The sequence below is a fragment of the Primulina tabacum genome, chromosome 17 (assembly GCF_025594145.1).
Source record: "Primulina tabacum isolate GXHZ01 chromosome 17, ASM2559414v2, whole genome shotgun sequence".
NCBI classification, from domain to species: domain Eukaryota; kingdom Viridiplantae; phylum Streptophyta; class Magnoliopsida; order Lamiales; family Gesneriaceae; genus Primulina; species Primulina tabacum.
In genome coordinates this window covers 3,478,848-3,496,143 of record NC_134566.1, presented here as the reverse complement: position 1 = coordinate 3,496,143, position 17,296 = coordinate 3,478,848, and the positions used below count along the sequence as shown (strand labels likewise).

Here is a 17,296-nt window from a genome sequence, read left to right as displayed (position 1 = left end):
CAAGCATTAGAAGACAACTTGAATTGTCACACATCGATATTTGAGTAAAAGAGAAGATATTGAAATTCTATTATTAACACCATATATTAAATAATTAAAAATAATTATTTAATAAAACATTTTTCCTTAATTATCTCCAGTCTCCGTTCCTCGTTTGAGCGCGAAAAACCGTTAAAAACACCTATGCATGAAACTTTAATAAACCATGCAATAAAACACATATTCATGCCACAATCATGCATTAAATGCATTAAAAATTATTAATTAAAATACCTAAGAAATTTGATAATTTTCATGCATGTGTTTCGCGTGAACATTTAAATTTTTTGGACGTTACATTTATTATCTCTTGACATATTGGTATTGTCAATCTTCTTTCGTCGTACAATGTATTAAATTCTCTTTAAATGTTTTTTTTGCTTTTTACGGCTTCAGGACTTAACTTTTGAAAATTTGATTGACTTTTAATATTTTAAGAAAAATTTATGTCAATAGGGAGTTGGTAGAATATTGTGCTTGTTACTTTATCTAAAAATCTTTGAGTGGCCCGAATTGTCGTATACATCTTGATCTGTTAATGTCTAAAAAGTTATTGTTGAACGGACAGACTCTGAACATATATTCGATAGAGCGATCCGACTTGAAACATACACAATTGATAATCTTCCAATAATGTCTTCAACTTAAGCTTCTGATATAACAATGAGCGATCTGACTTGTGTAGCGGCTAGATTCTTGTAAATTATACACATAATAGTTTAACCTAAAACAGCTCGATGTTGCTATTTTTCATTACCAAAACCTAGGGTAAAACATATTCCAAAATAGATATTTGAGTTGCTCATCTATTTGCGGGAGTGAGAATGACCTTCTTCATTGCTTATCCATTAGATAAATTTGAAAATGGAGTTAATATAGGCTTGAAGTGGACATATTATATCCATCAAGATATTATGTGTGTTTGAAATCACGATGATTTTGTTATTGTTCATTTCTCCTAAAGTTTTGTCAATATGACATGCTCACAAAACATATTTAGGGAGTGTTTTCATTCTCTAACAATAAATGTCATTTATTTTTAGACGTTGCAAACATTCTCTTAAATTATTAATCGGCAGAATGGGTGAATAAGTGTGGATTGATTAGCTTTTTTATTATATAAAAAAACACCTGAACCAAATAAGTTGATTATCTTGTACTATAAACAAATAAGTGTCTTGGTATATTTTTCAGATTTCCCAAAATACCTCTTTTTTAATATGGAAAACTAAATTTTTGTAAAGAAATTAGAAAACCTGTTAAAAATTTAATTTTTCAAATTTAATCTATAAATTTTAAACAATAATATTCATACCAAAAAATCGACTAAACAGATATGCAACGTGTTCATAAGATCAATGAATTTAATAACAAATAAAACAAAATCATTAATAATTAAAAGCGTTTGATATAAGGAAAAAATTTGTACATTAGCTAACAACTATAACTTTTGGCCTAATGATAAGCATCATCCTAACAATTAGTATCAGAGTGAAGTTATGAATTGTATTTCAAGAATCATATTTCTATTGGGGAGAATTTGGGTTAAACATGCATGAGTGATGGTAGTATCAGGATGAATGACCTTTTGAGAAGTTCTTGTACGACAAGCTTCTGACTTTGCGCCATTTAATATGGTTGGTTAGATAGACCATAAATGAGTGATCAAATCTTAACAGGTACTACTGGCCGTGCTGGAGACAGGGGCCGACGGTATGAAAAATGTATGACTGATCTATAAAAAATATGAGACAACACCAACAGATAGACATGTATCTCCTCATAATTATATCCTAAGACCTATTAGCAGGTACACTCTGCGCTGCTACGAGTATAAATAAATAAAGTTTTACCTTGACAAACAATTATTTTTGAAATAATGGTAAGAGTTTGATCTTAAAAATATATTTTACAATGTATCGTATGATAAATATATTACAAATTTGACAGAAAAGATATAAATCCTCGAAAGGAATTAGTTTAATTAAGAATTTTTTTACAATAATCGTTATCACTTATAACAATAAATGTCTCTTAAAACATAGTAAATAAAAGTAAATGGATTTAAGGAAAAATAAATTAATCACGAGAAATTAAATTTCTATAATTGAAAACTCTTTGTAAATTAAGTTCTCAATAAAATCTGTTACGTAATATTTATATTTTACATAATATTTATATTTACAAAATTTACATGAATTTGGTTCATCTAATGATAATTTAATTAAAAACTAAACAATTGAGCAATTTTTAAAAAGAACTGATAGCCAAAAGTATCAATGAATGGGGGGTGTTTAGAATTTAGTAACTTGGCCTCACGAAATAACAAATTAATTATTAAATAGGTAAAAATTGCTAAATAATTCTCAAAAGCAAACAAAATGTACTTTCAATACTGATGTCAGGAAAAAACAGTACTTGAATTTCATGAACTCATATGTTTTTTCTTTAATAAAATGTTACGGAACATTAAAAATATGATACTAATATACGATATTTAAATATAAATTGTTACAGATCTGATACTTATATATGATTTTTGAGTAATCGAATATATATATATATATGTGTGTATATATATATAACATATATATATATATATATATGTGTTAAGGAAATTATCTAAGAGTTCTGATGATCAACAAAATCAAAACAACACTTAACTGTTTCAGGAAACAACTGCAGTCTTCTGTGTATAAAAGGAACCAGTTCAACCGTATAAACTTACAACCGCCCAGTCTTCAACCGCTTGAATTTCAGACCACCTACCATTCAACCGTTTGAAACATAAGAAGTTCAAACTTCCCAACCGGCTGTTCGAAGACTTTAAATCGAGTCATTAAAGAGTTATTTATTGCTCACTTAATGAAAGACATTCTCTGACCGGTTCATGACATTAAATGGTTTTGCACCGCTACAAGTCAACCTTGTCCTTCACGAGTCTCAATATTTATCTGCATTTATGTCACTATCCCAGAAAGGAAAGATTACTTGTATCCTACAAATTCTAATGGTAAAAACAGTTGCCATAAAAGAATACCCAGCAGAAACTCTTCAAGGAACGAGATTCAAAGCTATGCTAGCAAAGAAAACATTAAACATTTGTTGAAGAACATTTAATGTATTTGTAGCTGATAGTGTAACGTTTCTTTGATATTTTATTAAATTGTTTTAAAGTTTTAAATACATTTTTATTTCATTAATTTGTGTTTAAATATTTTTATGCATTTTATGCATAATTCATGCATGGTAAGATTTAATTCATGAAATTTTAAAGGTTCATTCATTAAAGATTTTTAAGTTTCATTTCGAGCTCGAACGAGGAACGGAGACCGGAGAATTTTCAGGAAAATTATTTTAATTACATGATTTGTTTTTAAATATTAATTTAAGATGTTTTAAAGGTATTTTTCAAGAATTGGGATTTATTGGGTATTTTTAACCGCAAGATTTTAATTTTTATCGGTACGCAAATTTTAGCGAATCGGGTAACTTTTTGAGGGTTAGGCTGATATTTTCAAAAACTTTTCAACACGAAATATTTTTCGGGAGTATGTTTGGAATTAATGGGCCAAATTTTAAGCTCGTTGGGCTTAAAAATCTTTTAAGCTTTTAATTAACCATTTAAGGAACATTATCTAGTTGATTAAAAAATTTATTTAAGGTTACCCTACACCAACTACCCTTCCCACCAACCGACAACCGTTTCATTTCTGATTATCCCCTCTGCATTATCTTCCACAGCAGCATAGCCGTCGGTTCCATCCATTTCCAACTTCATAAAGCTGAAGGTTTCCTCGGTCATTCCTTGTTCTTGAAAAAGAAATCATTTCCGGCAGTCGTCTTCGATCTTCTCGTGCCATTTCATCTAAGGCACGCCACGTACTTTTATTTCTGCATCTTATGTGTTTATTTGTAGGTGGAATTCTCGGTTCAGCATTATTCATGAAGAATCTTTGGTGTTTACATATGTTCTTGCATCTTTTGATCAACTACTCACGTCTTTCCCATTTTTGTGCAAGGGGCTGTCAAGTTAGTGATGTTAGAGGGTTGTGCAAGCTGTGTTTAATGATGTATAGGTGCTGGAGATTCGGGTTTCCAAGCTCGAGGGAAATTCGTTCGGTCAAGCGCATGTGAGGGTGTGTGAGGTCAAGATCGAGAGATTTGGTTTGTCGACGGTGCGAGGGCTGAACCAAGACTTGGACCAGGCCCTGCCGGTTCTGAGACACGGTTTAGAGAGGCTTGACCGCTGCTGGAACCGTCCTCAAGGCCGTTTGATCGAGTGCAAGTGCGAGGGGCTAGGACTCGGATGATGGGTTGTGTTGTTTCTAGGCTTTCAGCAGGTTTCAGCCTGCATGTAGCTGGGGCCGTGAGTCTAGTGGGTCCAGCAAGGTCCTAGGGTGGTCTAGGTAAGGTGGAGTCGAGGCTTGAACCGTCGGTGGTGAGCTGGGACGTGACCTTGGAGATTAGTGCACAAGGGTTATTTAAGTGGGTAGGACCGCGAGATTCATTCAAATGATGGACCATCAGCCGTGGATATAAGGGTCTGAAATTAAGATTTTAGGACCATTATAGTGTTTTCAAGATATGATAAAAAGTTGGGAAAAATTAGGTTAAGTTTCGAGTCGATCCAGGTTAAAACCGGGACCTCGGTTATAGTTTTAAAACAATTCAGTTAAGTCATGAATTGAGCTCGAGTTTAAGTCTAGGAATGATTATAAATATGTTTTGGGATTTTAAGGAGTTTGGTAAGCTTCGGATCAAAATGATGAGTTTTGGATTTATCCGGGATTTAATTGCCGCACGAAACGATAATTAAAGAATTAACTGAAACGCCTAGATTTAAGCTTAATAAAATTATGGAAAATTGTATTGAAGCTCAAATAATTATTAGAAGTCTAAGTTTTTAATTTGGGAATTTTATGCTAAGTTTTGGTTTAATTCGGGATTAAAACGCATTAATATGTTATATCTAAAGATTAATTTAAAAGTAATCGATTTAGGCTAAATAAAAATATGAGAAAATTCAAGTATGCTTAAATAATTATTTGGGACATGTTAGTGTCAATGGAATTAATAAAATGTCAAAAACATGAAATTAGAGGTCCAGGGGTTAAACGATAATTTTTGGATTTTCAGGGGCAAAATGGTCATTTTGCACCCCGGGTGAGATTTTGGTCCTGGCAGCGCCCTGAGCAAAAATTCATGATATTTTAAATGTTCACGCATCATGATTCACGATTTTTAAAAATTTATAAAAATATACGTTGTATGCTTGAATTTAAAGGAAATTGCATTTATACATGAATTTTATAAGTGATGAAAATGATAATGTTTTGATTGACGGGAATTAGTTGTGGCTATCGAAGTATATGTAAATGTTTAAGATGTATATGTAAATGCTGATGATGAGGCCTAGGCACAGTGGATGTGTGATCCTGTCACTGATGTTCGACAGCCGCCAGGTACCGCGGTTCTATGTATGATGGATTCATCGTAAATGATGTACGATAGTCACCACTTATGAACTGAATTCACCAATGATAAATGATGAACGATAAAGGATTAATGATAAATGATGAACAATAAAGGATGAATGATGAACGATAAATGATTAACGATGAATGATAATTAACGATGAGCTGTTTTGACACATCATGATTTTACACGACACGTTTATGTTCATGTTTTAAAGTTCATGAAAGGTATGTTGGCATATGATTTTACACGACACGTTTACGTATATGATGACATGACATGCTTTAATACGATATGATTTTACACAACACGTTTACCTTATGCTTTTAAGTTCACGAAAGATAGTTGAGTATGATATTTTTCACTGTTGTGTGCTATGTATATGTACTTGTTATTCCTGGTACAGGCGTGTTGAGTCTTTAGACTCACCAGGCGTGTGTGATGCAGGTGAGCTAAATGCTGAGGAGACTGGAGGTGCCGAACTCTGAGTAGGCAGACTTGGTGGGGTGACACGACCCGAGGACCACATGTTTTCCGCATTACGATTTATGAGATTGAGAAGAGATGAATATTTTCATACGTTGATGAATTTAAAATTTTTACTCGTTTATGTTTACGTATGATTTTGGATGAGTTTGGTTAATTTAAACTGCACTATTTTTACGGTAAGATAATTTCGATTATTTTAAATGTTATTTCGAAAATGCGAGATTTTATTTTAAAAAAAAATGTCGAGTAAAATTTTAAAAATGAGTGAGACGTTACAGATAGTGACGCATCATCAGGTTAACATTACTCATCTCTTTCCGATCGTTGGAATGACAGCTTATATAAAAAGAGCTGGAAGTATGCAAGAAAGACAACGACGACATACAAATCGTCAAGCTTTCAACAGTGTGATTACTACAAGCCTGCATACTTAAATAATCTGAGCGCAATCAAAGATCACATATCTCATCGCTCATCAAGAACACACTCAACTAAAAGATATGTGATCATTCAAAGATCATATTCGTGCTAATAAAACAGATTGTTTACTAACATTAGTAATTTTTTTGTTATTTGATTAATAGTGGTATCAGGTGAACCAAGAGTTCTTAAAATCCATAAGTGTAAAGTGATCACTAAGAGTTTCATAACAGACAATGTGATAAGACCTGATTGGAGTGAGCTGTTGCAAAGAGTTTTGTAAAGCCAAAGTCTTTTAGTGGAATCCTTCCTATAGAGGAAGAAGAGGTGACGTAGGAGTGTTTTATCTAAACATCCATAAAAATCTCGTGTCTTTATTTTTCGCAAGCTTTTACATTTCAAATCATATCTTGTTGATTAGACTGCCAACCGGTTGAAACTATCATTAGAAATATTGAACCGTTTTCCGCACTTTTCAAGTGGTTCATATTTCTAATCGTTTGAGAAAAACTTTCAACCGCCTAAAAATGGTCGAAAACAAATTTTAAAAGCAAATATTTTTCAAAGAGTTTATTCACCTTCATCTAAACTCTTTTCCGATCCCAACAATATATATAACAAATATTGATATTAATATATTTGTCTTTTCGAATAAAAATAAGTACAAAATATTGAAAATGCGATACTAATATTAGATATTTAAGTATCAATTGTTTTAAATCTAGTAATAAATAAGATTTTGAATATAAAACTACAACAATTTTATTAATATCAACATTTGATACAAATGCTTGAGTAGTCAAAAATCATATAGTATTATGTCTGAAATAGTTAATACTTAAATATCATATATTAGTACTATATTTTCAATATTTTTTACTAATTTTCATCTTAAAAGACAAATATATCATTAATAACAATATTTTTTATACACGTTTGGATAATTAAAAATCATATATTATTATCATCATATCTGAAATACTTGGTACTAAAATATCAAATACTATTACTATATTTTAAATATTTGGACCGATTTTCATCCGAGAAAATGCATGTAAACTTAGGGAATGCAAACACAATTTTTTTGTATATTAGGGAATGCAAACACATAATTTTTCAAAAAGAAACTGAATATAAAAGTAAATTTGACTATTTGAGCATGGAGATTTTAAGCAAAAATCTCTTCTATTTTGACTTAGCATAGGTTCCATATTATTTGATTATACCCGTTGATTTCTCAAAATCTGGTTTTATTTATTCTGGTGTAGCGTCGGCATTATAATTTATGAGTAGGTCTCTTGTGAGATGGTCTCACGAATATTTATTTGAGAGACGGGTCAACCCTACCGATATTCACAATAAAAAGTAATATTCTTAGCATAAAAAGTAATCTTTTTCATGAATGACCCAAATAAGATATCCGTCTCACAAAATACGACCCGTGAGACCGTCTCACATAAGTTTTTGTCATAATTTATATGTTGTACTTGTGTAGCGTAGGCATCGACGCTAGCTCCTGTTCGTGAAAATATAAGGTAGTATGATACTCAAATTTAAAAGATGAAACCCAAAAAATAATCATATGAATTGTGAATTTAAAGAAATATTCGAATAAATGATTTAAAATAATTTGATATAAAAACTATTTGAAATTTTTACCAATAATAATAAAAAATTATTATATATTTGAAATCTTTAACTTAAACAATTATTTGAAATAATTCGAAGAAATATGAAATTTATCATAAAGATTTAATAATTTTTTTTAGTTATATATATATGTGTGAAATCCTTAACTTCAATATATACTAATAAAATATGCACACACGTTTATTATTTTTAATTTGATCAAATAATATTAAACAATTAACACGAAAATATTTTCAATTTAGACTATTTGTTCGATTTAAAAAAGAATTTTTATTTATATTTTTTATATAAAATATGAAATAACTTGATGAGGTTTTTTAGTAGGTAAAAAAAATAATTATAAATTAAATATTTTGTTGTCTTCTAATATAGTTATTCTAACGGTCTCTCACTTAATAAAATAGCATAGATGTATATATATTATATATGACAACGTGTTTCAAATTTAAGAGGTTGAAATGAAAAGTTAAATATATTGTGGACTGAATTGAAATTACACGAAAACAATTTTCTCCCTCTAATTTGTAAACCAATATCTTCCTCTTCACCTTCCTTCCTCCGCCATGAAACCCCTTTTCCACTAGCTTCAGTGGACGTGTTGAATTCGATTACACGCGCGTAGAAAATTGAGAGGGATGGGAAAGTATATGAAGAAGTCGAAAATACGCTGCGACGTTGCGGTGAAGGACGTTTCGCAGTCGTCCCTGGGTGTTCGTACCCGCGCCAAAACCCTTACCCTACAGCGCCTGCAGTCCTCGGCTGAGTTGCTTCCCCCGAATCCGGACCCGTGTTACCTCGAGCTGCGGTCGCGGCGGCTTGAGAAGCCGACGCTTGTCAGGCAGAACATGCAGAATTCTGAAAAGGTTTCTTCTCCGAAAGATTGTCTAAATTGCCCGGAGAAAGAGGAATTCGGAAGTAGAAGTGTGCCCAAGGAAGAAGAAGGTGTATGCAGAGGGTTTGAAACGGGGGATTTGGAAATTGAGGCCTCTTGTGGGGAAAATAATTTGGAGTCCCAAGCTAGGGAAAGGTATTTGCTTTTTAAAATATTCTATAATTTTTATATCCATTTGATTCTTTTGTTTCAATTTTATGCTAAAATAGAATTTTTTTGAAAATTTTTTGTGGTGTTAAATGTTTAATTATTATTTAAGGTTGTGTAATTAAATTTTCTGGTGTTTTCGAACTATCTTCACTGTTTTTCTTTTTCTTTTTTTTTGTATGTATATGTGTCTGTGTGTTCTTTGATATATAATCTGCGAAAAAATACAAGAATATTATTAAGGAAGATATGTTTGCAGAGTGTTTGTTTTATTTTGGGAAATGGGTGTTAATGGATTTTGTTTAGAAAATGGCATATTTTCTTTCTTGGGGAAGAAATATATGGAATTAGCTCTGTTTAACTGTTTCTTTTTTGGGTGTTATAAAAAGATTTCTTGCCTTTTGGTTGAAAAATCTCTTTGAGAGGTCCGTAAAATCCATCCACTCTTAGAAATGAGAGTTCTCTCATTTTCAACCCATATCAGTATTTGATATAACATTGTTGATTTATATTTCACAAAACCTTTTTAGAAAATTATTCTTGTTTGTTTTTGGAAGCTGGAGAGCTTCTGATTATCTTGGTTTCTTGCTTGTGTGTTTTGTCTTTTATGTAGATTTAAATAAGCAGTTTGATAGCTTTGTTCTTGTGTTTCTTCTATTATGTGTATGAATAACTGTATGTATGATAATTCTGCATTCGGGGCAGGAGCACTAGAGAAAGCACGCCACGTAGTTTGATCAGGGCTGCTGACACTATCATCACACCGAGCTCTAGCACGAAGTCGGCAACTCTTACTCCTACCAATCAAAGGGTCGGAAATACTCATGTCGGAAACATGCCTACAGACGACGAACTTGAGGGATTTTTCGCCCAAATGGAGGAGGCTCAGCATCGACACTTTATGAAGAAGTATGTTGGTTGTTTCATCTGTTTCAACACTATAGCTCACTTGTTATGATCAGCCAACTAATTCTATATATTTTTTTATGACTTGCAGGTATAACTTCGATATTGTGAATGACTTACCCCTCCCAGGTCGCTACATCTGGGAGAAGCTGTCGCCTTAGTGGAATAATATTCGGTGATAACAGTTCCCTGCAACTCTTGGTGTAAAGTGGAACAGAAGCTATGGGAGACATCTAGTTTAGACTTATTGTAGGATACTAGAATTGGCGACTTTGCATGCTAACCATTTATCAGTACAAGTGTAACATTTGGTTTTCAGGAAACTCACATCCTTGTAACTTTAATGTTAAACCATAGTCTCTGCTAATTTCACTTTACTGCGACATTTTCCATTCCTCCCACTGGCATGTGAAATCGCTTTCTAATTTTTTAATCTGGAACTCGATATGATGTTGAAATATTCAAAATTCATATATCTATTACCGTATATTCTCAATATCTCTATTTTTTTTTTTTAAAATAAGGTTTTAAAGACAATTGTATAAACTTTTTTTGTTTTTCTGAATTTTTATAGGGGTATCGTTACAATTTGTGATTTGGGAGAACTGAAGATTTATGAAATCATTCGAGATCTAATTGTTTGATTTGGATATGAAGGATTTCAAACTTGTTCGAGGAAGAAACATAATGGTTTAAGAACACGTGAAGAAGTGTAGCGAATATAGTTCTGAACATAAAGAAGCATTTAATATAATGAATCACTCAGGTACAAGATTGTTGGCTTGTCTAAAGTAAATTATGTCTTGCTTCACGTGGGACATTGCACAGCTCTGTAACGTCTGCATCCAATCCAAGCGTAACATACATGTCATCAAATATTAGATTCAATCGAAGGTCCCATATACACTTTTAACTTATATTATTACGTTGCATTTATGTGAATATATTTTAAATACATAGATTTCGATTATATTTTTATTTCTAACAATTAAACAACACATGAAATTTTAAGTTACACAAAATATAATTTATTTCAAATGTCTTCGTTATTAGATGAAATTGAAATACATCGTAATTTAACATGAAACACTTTGTAAACATGGAAGATGTGAATTTGAATTTTATGATATTGCTTTCTAAAACTACAAAAATAAATTTGAATATATATGAAATCTGTATATTTGAAATACATCAATCCAAGCAACAAATATAAAATACATAATTTATAAAAGCGTTTAAATAACTTATAAACGATTAGTTAAAAAGAAAAGAAACTATTTATTATAAAATCAGATGAGAAGAAAACAAAAATACTCGAGGAGGACAAGTGAGCATGAAATTAGGATAATATTTTGACATTATTTCGTCATAAACAGAATATAAAATTTATATGAAATTGATACCCCAAGTTTCGGGTGCTGATCATCGAATTGACTTGCAATTCCACAGAGTCCATTGGAAAGCTGGTCGTTGTAGAGCAGGCAATCCACTGCATTTGAGTGGCACAGACAATGTAAAGCTCAGAATACTTCTTTCACTCAGCATGACCAAGAAAAGAAAAGAAAAGAAAAGAAAAGAAAAAACTAAATTTATAACGAGATTACTTCATTTGGAAAAATTCAGAGTAGATGGTGCAATAGCAGCAGCAGAAACTCAACTACTTGGGGTCCGCATAAATAGCCATCTGATAACACTAGTAAAAGAAAAGCTGAAAGCCACAGAGTTGAGTAGAAATTTCACAGATTCATCAGAAAAAAAATATAAATTCAAGTCTTTTCACAACTAAAAACCTTCTCACGAATCATCCAAAGCTGAAACCCTGAGTAGAAGCATACAAAGACCTAAGAACATAAGGTAAGAAACATGATCCAAAAAGTAAGAAAGTACCCAGTTCTGCTCTCAGTGTTAGATTGAGAGACAAAAGAAGTTGTGGATCTTCTACCCAGACAAATCTACAAATATATCACAAGCGAGAACAAATTATAACTAGAAAACTATCACAAGAAGTACACAACCACCACAACTTTTTGAGTCACTATGCCAATGCGATTCTGTCAGTTATCAATATTTCTGTTAGGCGAGAATTTGCAATATCCATCTCAGGTGCACCTTCAGTATTTTCAACACATACATCTACATCTACCATCCTGTAACCGAGCTTAATCGATTATCTCCTGCCTTCAATTCCCCATACACTCACACTTGTTCATATCCTCATTGTTTTGTTCTACACCATCACATGGTACAATGATCTTCTGGTCCTTATTTTTGTCAACAAGCTCGTCATTGTTCTTTTCTACTTTGCATTCAGGGTCTGCAATGTTACCATTCTCATCAGATTCGAATAGCCTTTCTTTGTTCCCTACTTTCTCATAAAAAACAGCATTCTTGTCATTGCCTCGGGAAAAACCACACCGATGAACATTCTCTTCGCAGAATTCGTCATTATTTTCCTCCATTGAATGTGAATACTCACGACTATCACTTCCATCATCAGATTCATTCTCCACTACCTCCTCGTGGTCCTCCACCCTATTTCCTCCCCTCCTCTCAAGGCACATCAACCTCCTTGTCAAGCCTCCTATCTCTCTCTCCATTAAAAACAATCTTTCCTTCAATATCATATTCTCCTCCTCCAGCTGTGCAATATGAGTATCCTGATCATCCACTCGATTCTCCAACACATTGTGATACTCAATCCCACCAACACCGACACTGTTAGGGTTATAGATCATCTCAAACCGGCTCAAATCGTGGTCCAACCTCCTCTCGACCTCAACATGCTCCTCCACATCACTCTCACTCGAGCCTCCATCATCATCCTCTTCATCCTCCTGAGTCTCCATTTCATGTCCAGGTGATCTTAACCTAATCAACCCCTTCATTGATCCATACCCATCGACACCCCACTCTTCCTTGGCCATGTCTACTAAAACCTCGCGGGAAGGAGAAAAACTAGGAGTTGGTAATACTGCAGGCGTGACGGGACATGGAGAAACCAAAGACGCTATACCACCACTCTTCTTCGCCCTAATTAAAAAGGAAGTAGTGTTCCTAGGTGCAAATGGAGCATACCTGCTGTTACTATAACTTTTATTATAACCCATATTAATGTTCATATTATTATTCTGATTAAACTTCTTTTTGGGGAAAAACTTCCTAGTCTTCAATCGGTTCTGATACTGCAATTCATTCAAAGTAGGCAAATTATAGTTACTAAAATTCAAGTTTCCATCACCACCACCAACCATATTGACACTACCAGAAAGGCCACCACCACTATTGCCCACCATCAGCGATTTATGTTGCTCCTTCCTCCTCTTGTCGTTGGGCTTAATAATCCTGTTGCCCTTCCAGCTGCTCCTTGGACCCAAGAGATTTTTGAAGGTAGACGGTGGTAGGTTCACAGCACCGACGTTCGGATTAGGCTTGTGAAACGGCGGTTGCGGCTGCAGATGCGGGGGCCACACACCGTAGCTCCGATTGATCGACAGCATCTGTTGATCAGAATAATAATCGATCGGATAACTCGATCCAAATACCATTGGAATACGTGCACCGTGTTTACAGCGGTTCGATGAGATTACCTGAGGCTGCGACTGCTGAAGTTGTTGTGGGTTCATTTGATTCATATTCATCAGGTTAGCATTCATGTTCATCAACTGCTGATGTTGATTCATCATCATCGCCTGCTCGTTCATTTCGAAGTAAAAACCCTAGAATTTGACAAACTCGAGAATCAGCCGAAGCAATCGGATTCGTAAATCCCACCAGAAAAACCGAAAATTCGATTATTTTTTTCAGTTCGTCTCACAAAACTCGTTTGACAAAGAAATGAAAATCCAAACCCCACGCTAAAATATACCAAGAAAGAACGCAAGATTTTGAAAATCTACTTCAAGCAAAAAATAAATTTCAAGATCTGAATCGCGTTAGGCGCAGAATATTTATGAATCATTCAATTTCTTTGTTAAGAATCCAAATTCAGGTTTCTCATTTCCCAGTCAATTTGATTTCAGCGGAGAACTTTATGTTTTATTTCGTAAACGATGAGGATAAAACAACGAGCTTGGGCTGTTATATAGAGGAACGTGCAAGGAATTAACGGTCTCGATCAGTGGATGAGAAGTGAACGGTTGAGATTGAAGACGCGTGGTTTGATGAATTCCAACCGCCATTAAGATAACGACGTCGTGTTCCGAACTCGTTCTTTGGGCCGGAAAGACGAAGATGCCACGGGTCTTCACATTTAAGTGGAAAATAAAATATAATTTGATTTTTTAAAAAAGAAAATGCAATTTCTTTTCATCTTCACCAATAAAAGTATAATATTTTCGATCTGCTTTAAAATTAAAAATAATAATAAAACCCTACAAATTAGAATGTAAATGAACCAAATTATCTGTGAGCTATTCAAATCTTGATTCGATAAAAGCTCGTTTGAGCTCGTTTAATGAGACTCATTAAGATAAACGAATCAAGTTTAAGCTTTACAATATTCAGCTCGTTAGCTCGTAAACATGTTTGTTATTAAGTTCAAGAGTCATCTCTTAGATAAAAAAATAATAGATTTGATATTTGATTTATTGATTTTGAACATTATTTATGAAATATATAGAAAATCTATTAATTAATTTATATATTATAATAAATTTACAAAAATTAATAAGAATATTATATTTTTTCTCTAAATATATAATTGATGGATAGTGCGGGCAACTGCGAGGGTGCTTCAAACACAATATTCTCAATGAGCTGCAATAGCTCTTGTTCTAAGAATGTATACACCGATGAATTAGGTCGAGTTTGGTTACAAATCAAGCGTAAAACACTCGAATTAATCATTCGTTAAGAAAAAATGAAGGATTTTAAAATCTAAAGACTTGTGTAAACTGATCGACTGAAATACGGGGAATTAGTTATGACTTCTATCAGTTCAGCTATGGATAGAACTGAACTGATATCAGCTGAACTGATCAAATCAGTTTAAGAAACATAGTTGAGCAGTTAATACACAAAATAAGTTTATGGATGTTCGGAGACTTCAACTGCTCCTAGGTCATCCCTTCTACCACCTCGAGTATGATTCACTAGAAAACTTTTATTTATACAATACCTTGTACAAACCCACCCAGCTTTGGACTTACCCACTGCCTAACTGAACTCATAGTCTAGACTGAAGGCATCACCTTCCAGCCAACACTTGTTTAACGTCTGTGTGTCAAAGACTACATACACAAGTTTTACGTCTTGTGCAAGACTATATATGAGTGGTGGTGTGTGTGTGTGCGAGAGAGAGAGAACTGATCTCTGAAAACAAACCGAAAGGTGTTCTCACACACTGAGGGAAATAAGCTTATACACTAAGCTGATATAACTTTGAAGTGTTCATTCGACTGGGCTAATTGCTTCTTTGTAAGCTAATATACATTAAGCGTGCCCTTTCTTTTCTCTCTTGTTTTTCACCTCTCGTTCATATATATTTGTTGATGGTCTTGGTCTGTATTTATAGCAGTAGTGCAACCGTACATCAAGACTCATCACATGAATGCGTTCCTTGAAATTTGTGTCTCGACTTTTCCGACAGCCATTCTGGAACATTTTGTCTTTAAACTTTGCTGCAACGTCCATTATTGTACTATTGATAGTACAGATGATTTAGTACCTTTGTGCACAGCTAGATCTCATTGAATAAGCTTGTCGAGTTCTGCAACTGATTGGTTCTAACTGATGCTCTAAACTGGTCGTTTGAACTGATCTTCAGTTGGGTTGATGAAATCAGTTGAACTGGTTTCACTCTTTCAGTTGAACTGGTCAGCGGGACTTTTCATCAGTTGAACTCTTCATCAGCTGGCCGGGTTTCTGAAGGTCTTCTGCTGAATCTCCTATCAACTGGAAAATCAGTTGAACAACTCTTGATACTTCAATTGTACTGGTTCAGTTCGATCAATCAGTTGGCACTTTCAGTTTGCGTCTCGATAAGTGATCAGTTCGAGTCCTGATCAGTTTCAGTTTCTGCGTACTTAGGTAGAATCATTAGAAACACAATAACAAGTTTTGTTAATATCAAAATCAAGATTACGAACATGAAATGTTCCAACAATAATTTACTTTTTTAATTAATTTCATGAAGATTTAAATGTATAATTCATATTTATAAAAGGTCGTTTAGGCTCGATAAAAGCTTGAATAAACTCGTGAGCCATGAATACATTCGTTAAATAAAGCCCAAACTCAGTTTTGATTATAAACAAGTCAAGCTCAAACATTCAAGAGTTTGGATCGACTCGATTCGATTACATCCCTACCTACAAAGATCCCTTTGAAAAAAGAATTTATTTGGGCAATATTTATGTGTAAAAAACATTAGTAAATAAACACAATAAAATTCAAGACATAATTTAATGTTGGTCTTAGGTGTGACATCTTGGGATACAAATATGAAAATAGAGTATAAAATTGGACACCGAAATATACGTGTATATCCCTTAAAAATTATTTGGGTAAAAATCATGAGCACGATAAAAAATTTCCCTATAATATTTTGTAGGTCACTTTTAGAGTAGATGCCCTGCGAGCCAACGGTAGGCTAGAGAATTATCGACTCGATTGTAATTAAAAATCTTTATTTTAATATAATTTACATTACATGATTTCATTTTACTTTATCTATATACAATGCAATTAGCATAGATAAAGTCCTTGATTTTACTTTAATACAAATGAATAGTAATTCGATCTTGAAACTCATTTGTAAACACTGTATATTCTAAATTCGTTCCTACTCGATTCAGCCGCCTAAAATAAGGATAAAGGCTTCTTGAGCTTGAGACTAGCATCTGTGATGTTGTGTACCGTGTTTCATTGTAAGGGCATAGAGATGTTCAATCATGCAGATGGATAATTGAAACGTCTACTACATAAAATACTACTAAATTTTTTTTTTGTAAGCTCATTTTCGAAAATTATATCTTTATGCATGCATGCAATAGTATCTGAAAATTTCACATTTTAAAATAAAAGTAATAAACTAATAGATGAAAATACTATATTTTGAAAATAGACAATTCGTCAACACTTGACATACATTTTAAAATAAAACAAATACGACACACGTGAAGTTCTTGATAACCATCAACGTAATAAAAAGAATGAGTATGAAAATATCTATCCACTACTAACTCAAAACATAATGTGCGGAAAATACAGTCCTTGGGTTCGCGTGTGCACAACCAACTTTGTCTACTCAGTATTCGACTCCTCCAATCTCCTGAT

General features: G+C 33.2%; 2 protein-coding genes across 3 annotated transcripts; one reads left to right on the top strand and one right to left on the bottom strand.

The window, feature by feature from the left end:
- Nucleotides 1-8,550: 8,550 nt before the first annotated feature.
- On the top strand, nt 8,551-10,417 carry LOC142530316 (cyclin-dependent kinase inhibitor 3-like). The gene is made up of 3 exons (XM_075636097.1): nt 8,551-9,103; nt 9,821-10,024; nt 10,113-10,417. The coding sequence occupies exons 1-3, from the start codon at nt 8,712-8,714 to the stop codon at nt 10,180-10,182; spliced, it is 666 nt and encodes a 221-aa protein (XP_075492212.1). The 5' UTR covers nt 8,551-8,711; the 3' UTR covers nt 10,183-10,417.
- A 1,327-nt stretch (nt 10,418-11,744) lies between these two features.
- Nucleotides 11,745-14,087, bottom strand: LOC142530315 (uncharacterized). 2 transcript variants are annotated; one of them, XR_012816121.1, is made up of 3 exons: nt 13,609-14,087; nt 12,131-13,518; nt 11,745-12,091 (listed from the first exon to the last, which is right to left on the bottom strand). XR_012816121.1 is itself a non-coding variant. In XM_075636096.1 (2 exons), exons 1-2 carry the CDS (start codon nt 13,720-13,722, stop codon nt 12,202-12,204), a joined length of 1,431 nt encoding a protein of 476 aa, XP_075492211.1. In that variant the 5' UTR covers nt 13,723-14,087; the 3' UTR covers nt 11,745-12,201. The 2 variants fall into 2 exon arrangements, 1 of the variants encoding a protein (XP_075492211.1); XM_075636096.1 differs by having other exon boundaries at nt 11,745-13,518.
- Between the last annotated feature and the right edge of the window lie 3,209 nt (nt 14,088-17,296).

Excerpts from the sequence above, each read along its gene's own strand:
- LOC142530316 (XM_075636097.1), top strand. The coding sequence starts at position 8,712 with ATGGGAAAGTATATGAAGAAGTCGAAAATACGCTGCGACGTTGCGGTG. Across the intron at positions 9,104-9,820 it reads GAGTCCCAAGCTAGGGAAAG|GAGCACTAGAGAAAGCACGC; the intron begins GTATTTGCTTTT and ends CATTCGGGGCAG. Across the intron at positions 10,025-10,112 it reads CATCGACACTTTATGAAGAA|GTATAACTTCGATATTGTGA; the intron begins GTATGTTGGTTG and ends TATGACTTGCAG.
- LOC142530315 (XM_075636096.1), bottom strand. The coding sequence starts at position 13,722 with ATGAACGAGCAGGCGATGATGATGAATCAACATCAGCAGTTGATGAAC. Across the intron at positions 13,519-13,608 it reads TTCAGCAGTCGCAGCCTCAG|ATGCTGTCGATCAATCGGAG; the intron begins GTAATCTCATCG and ends TCTGATCAACAG.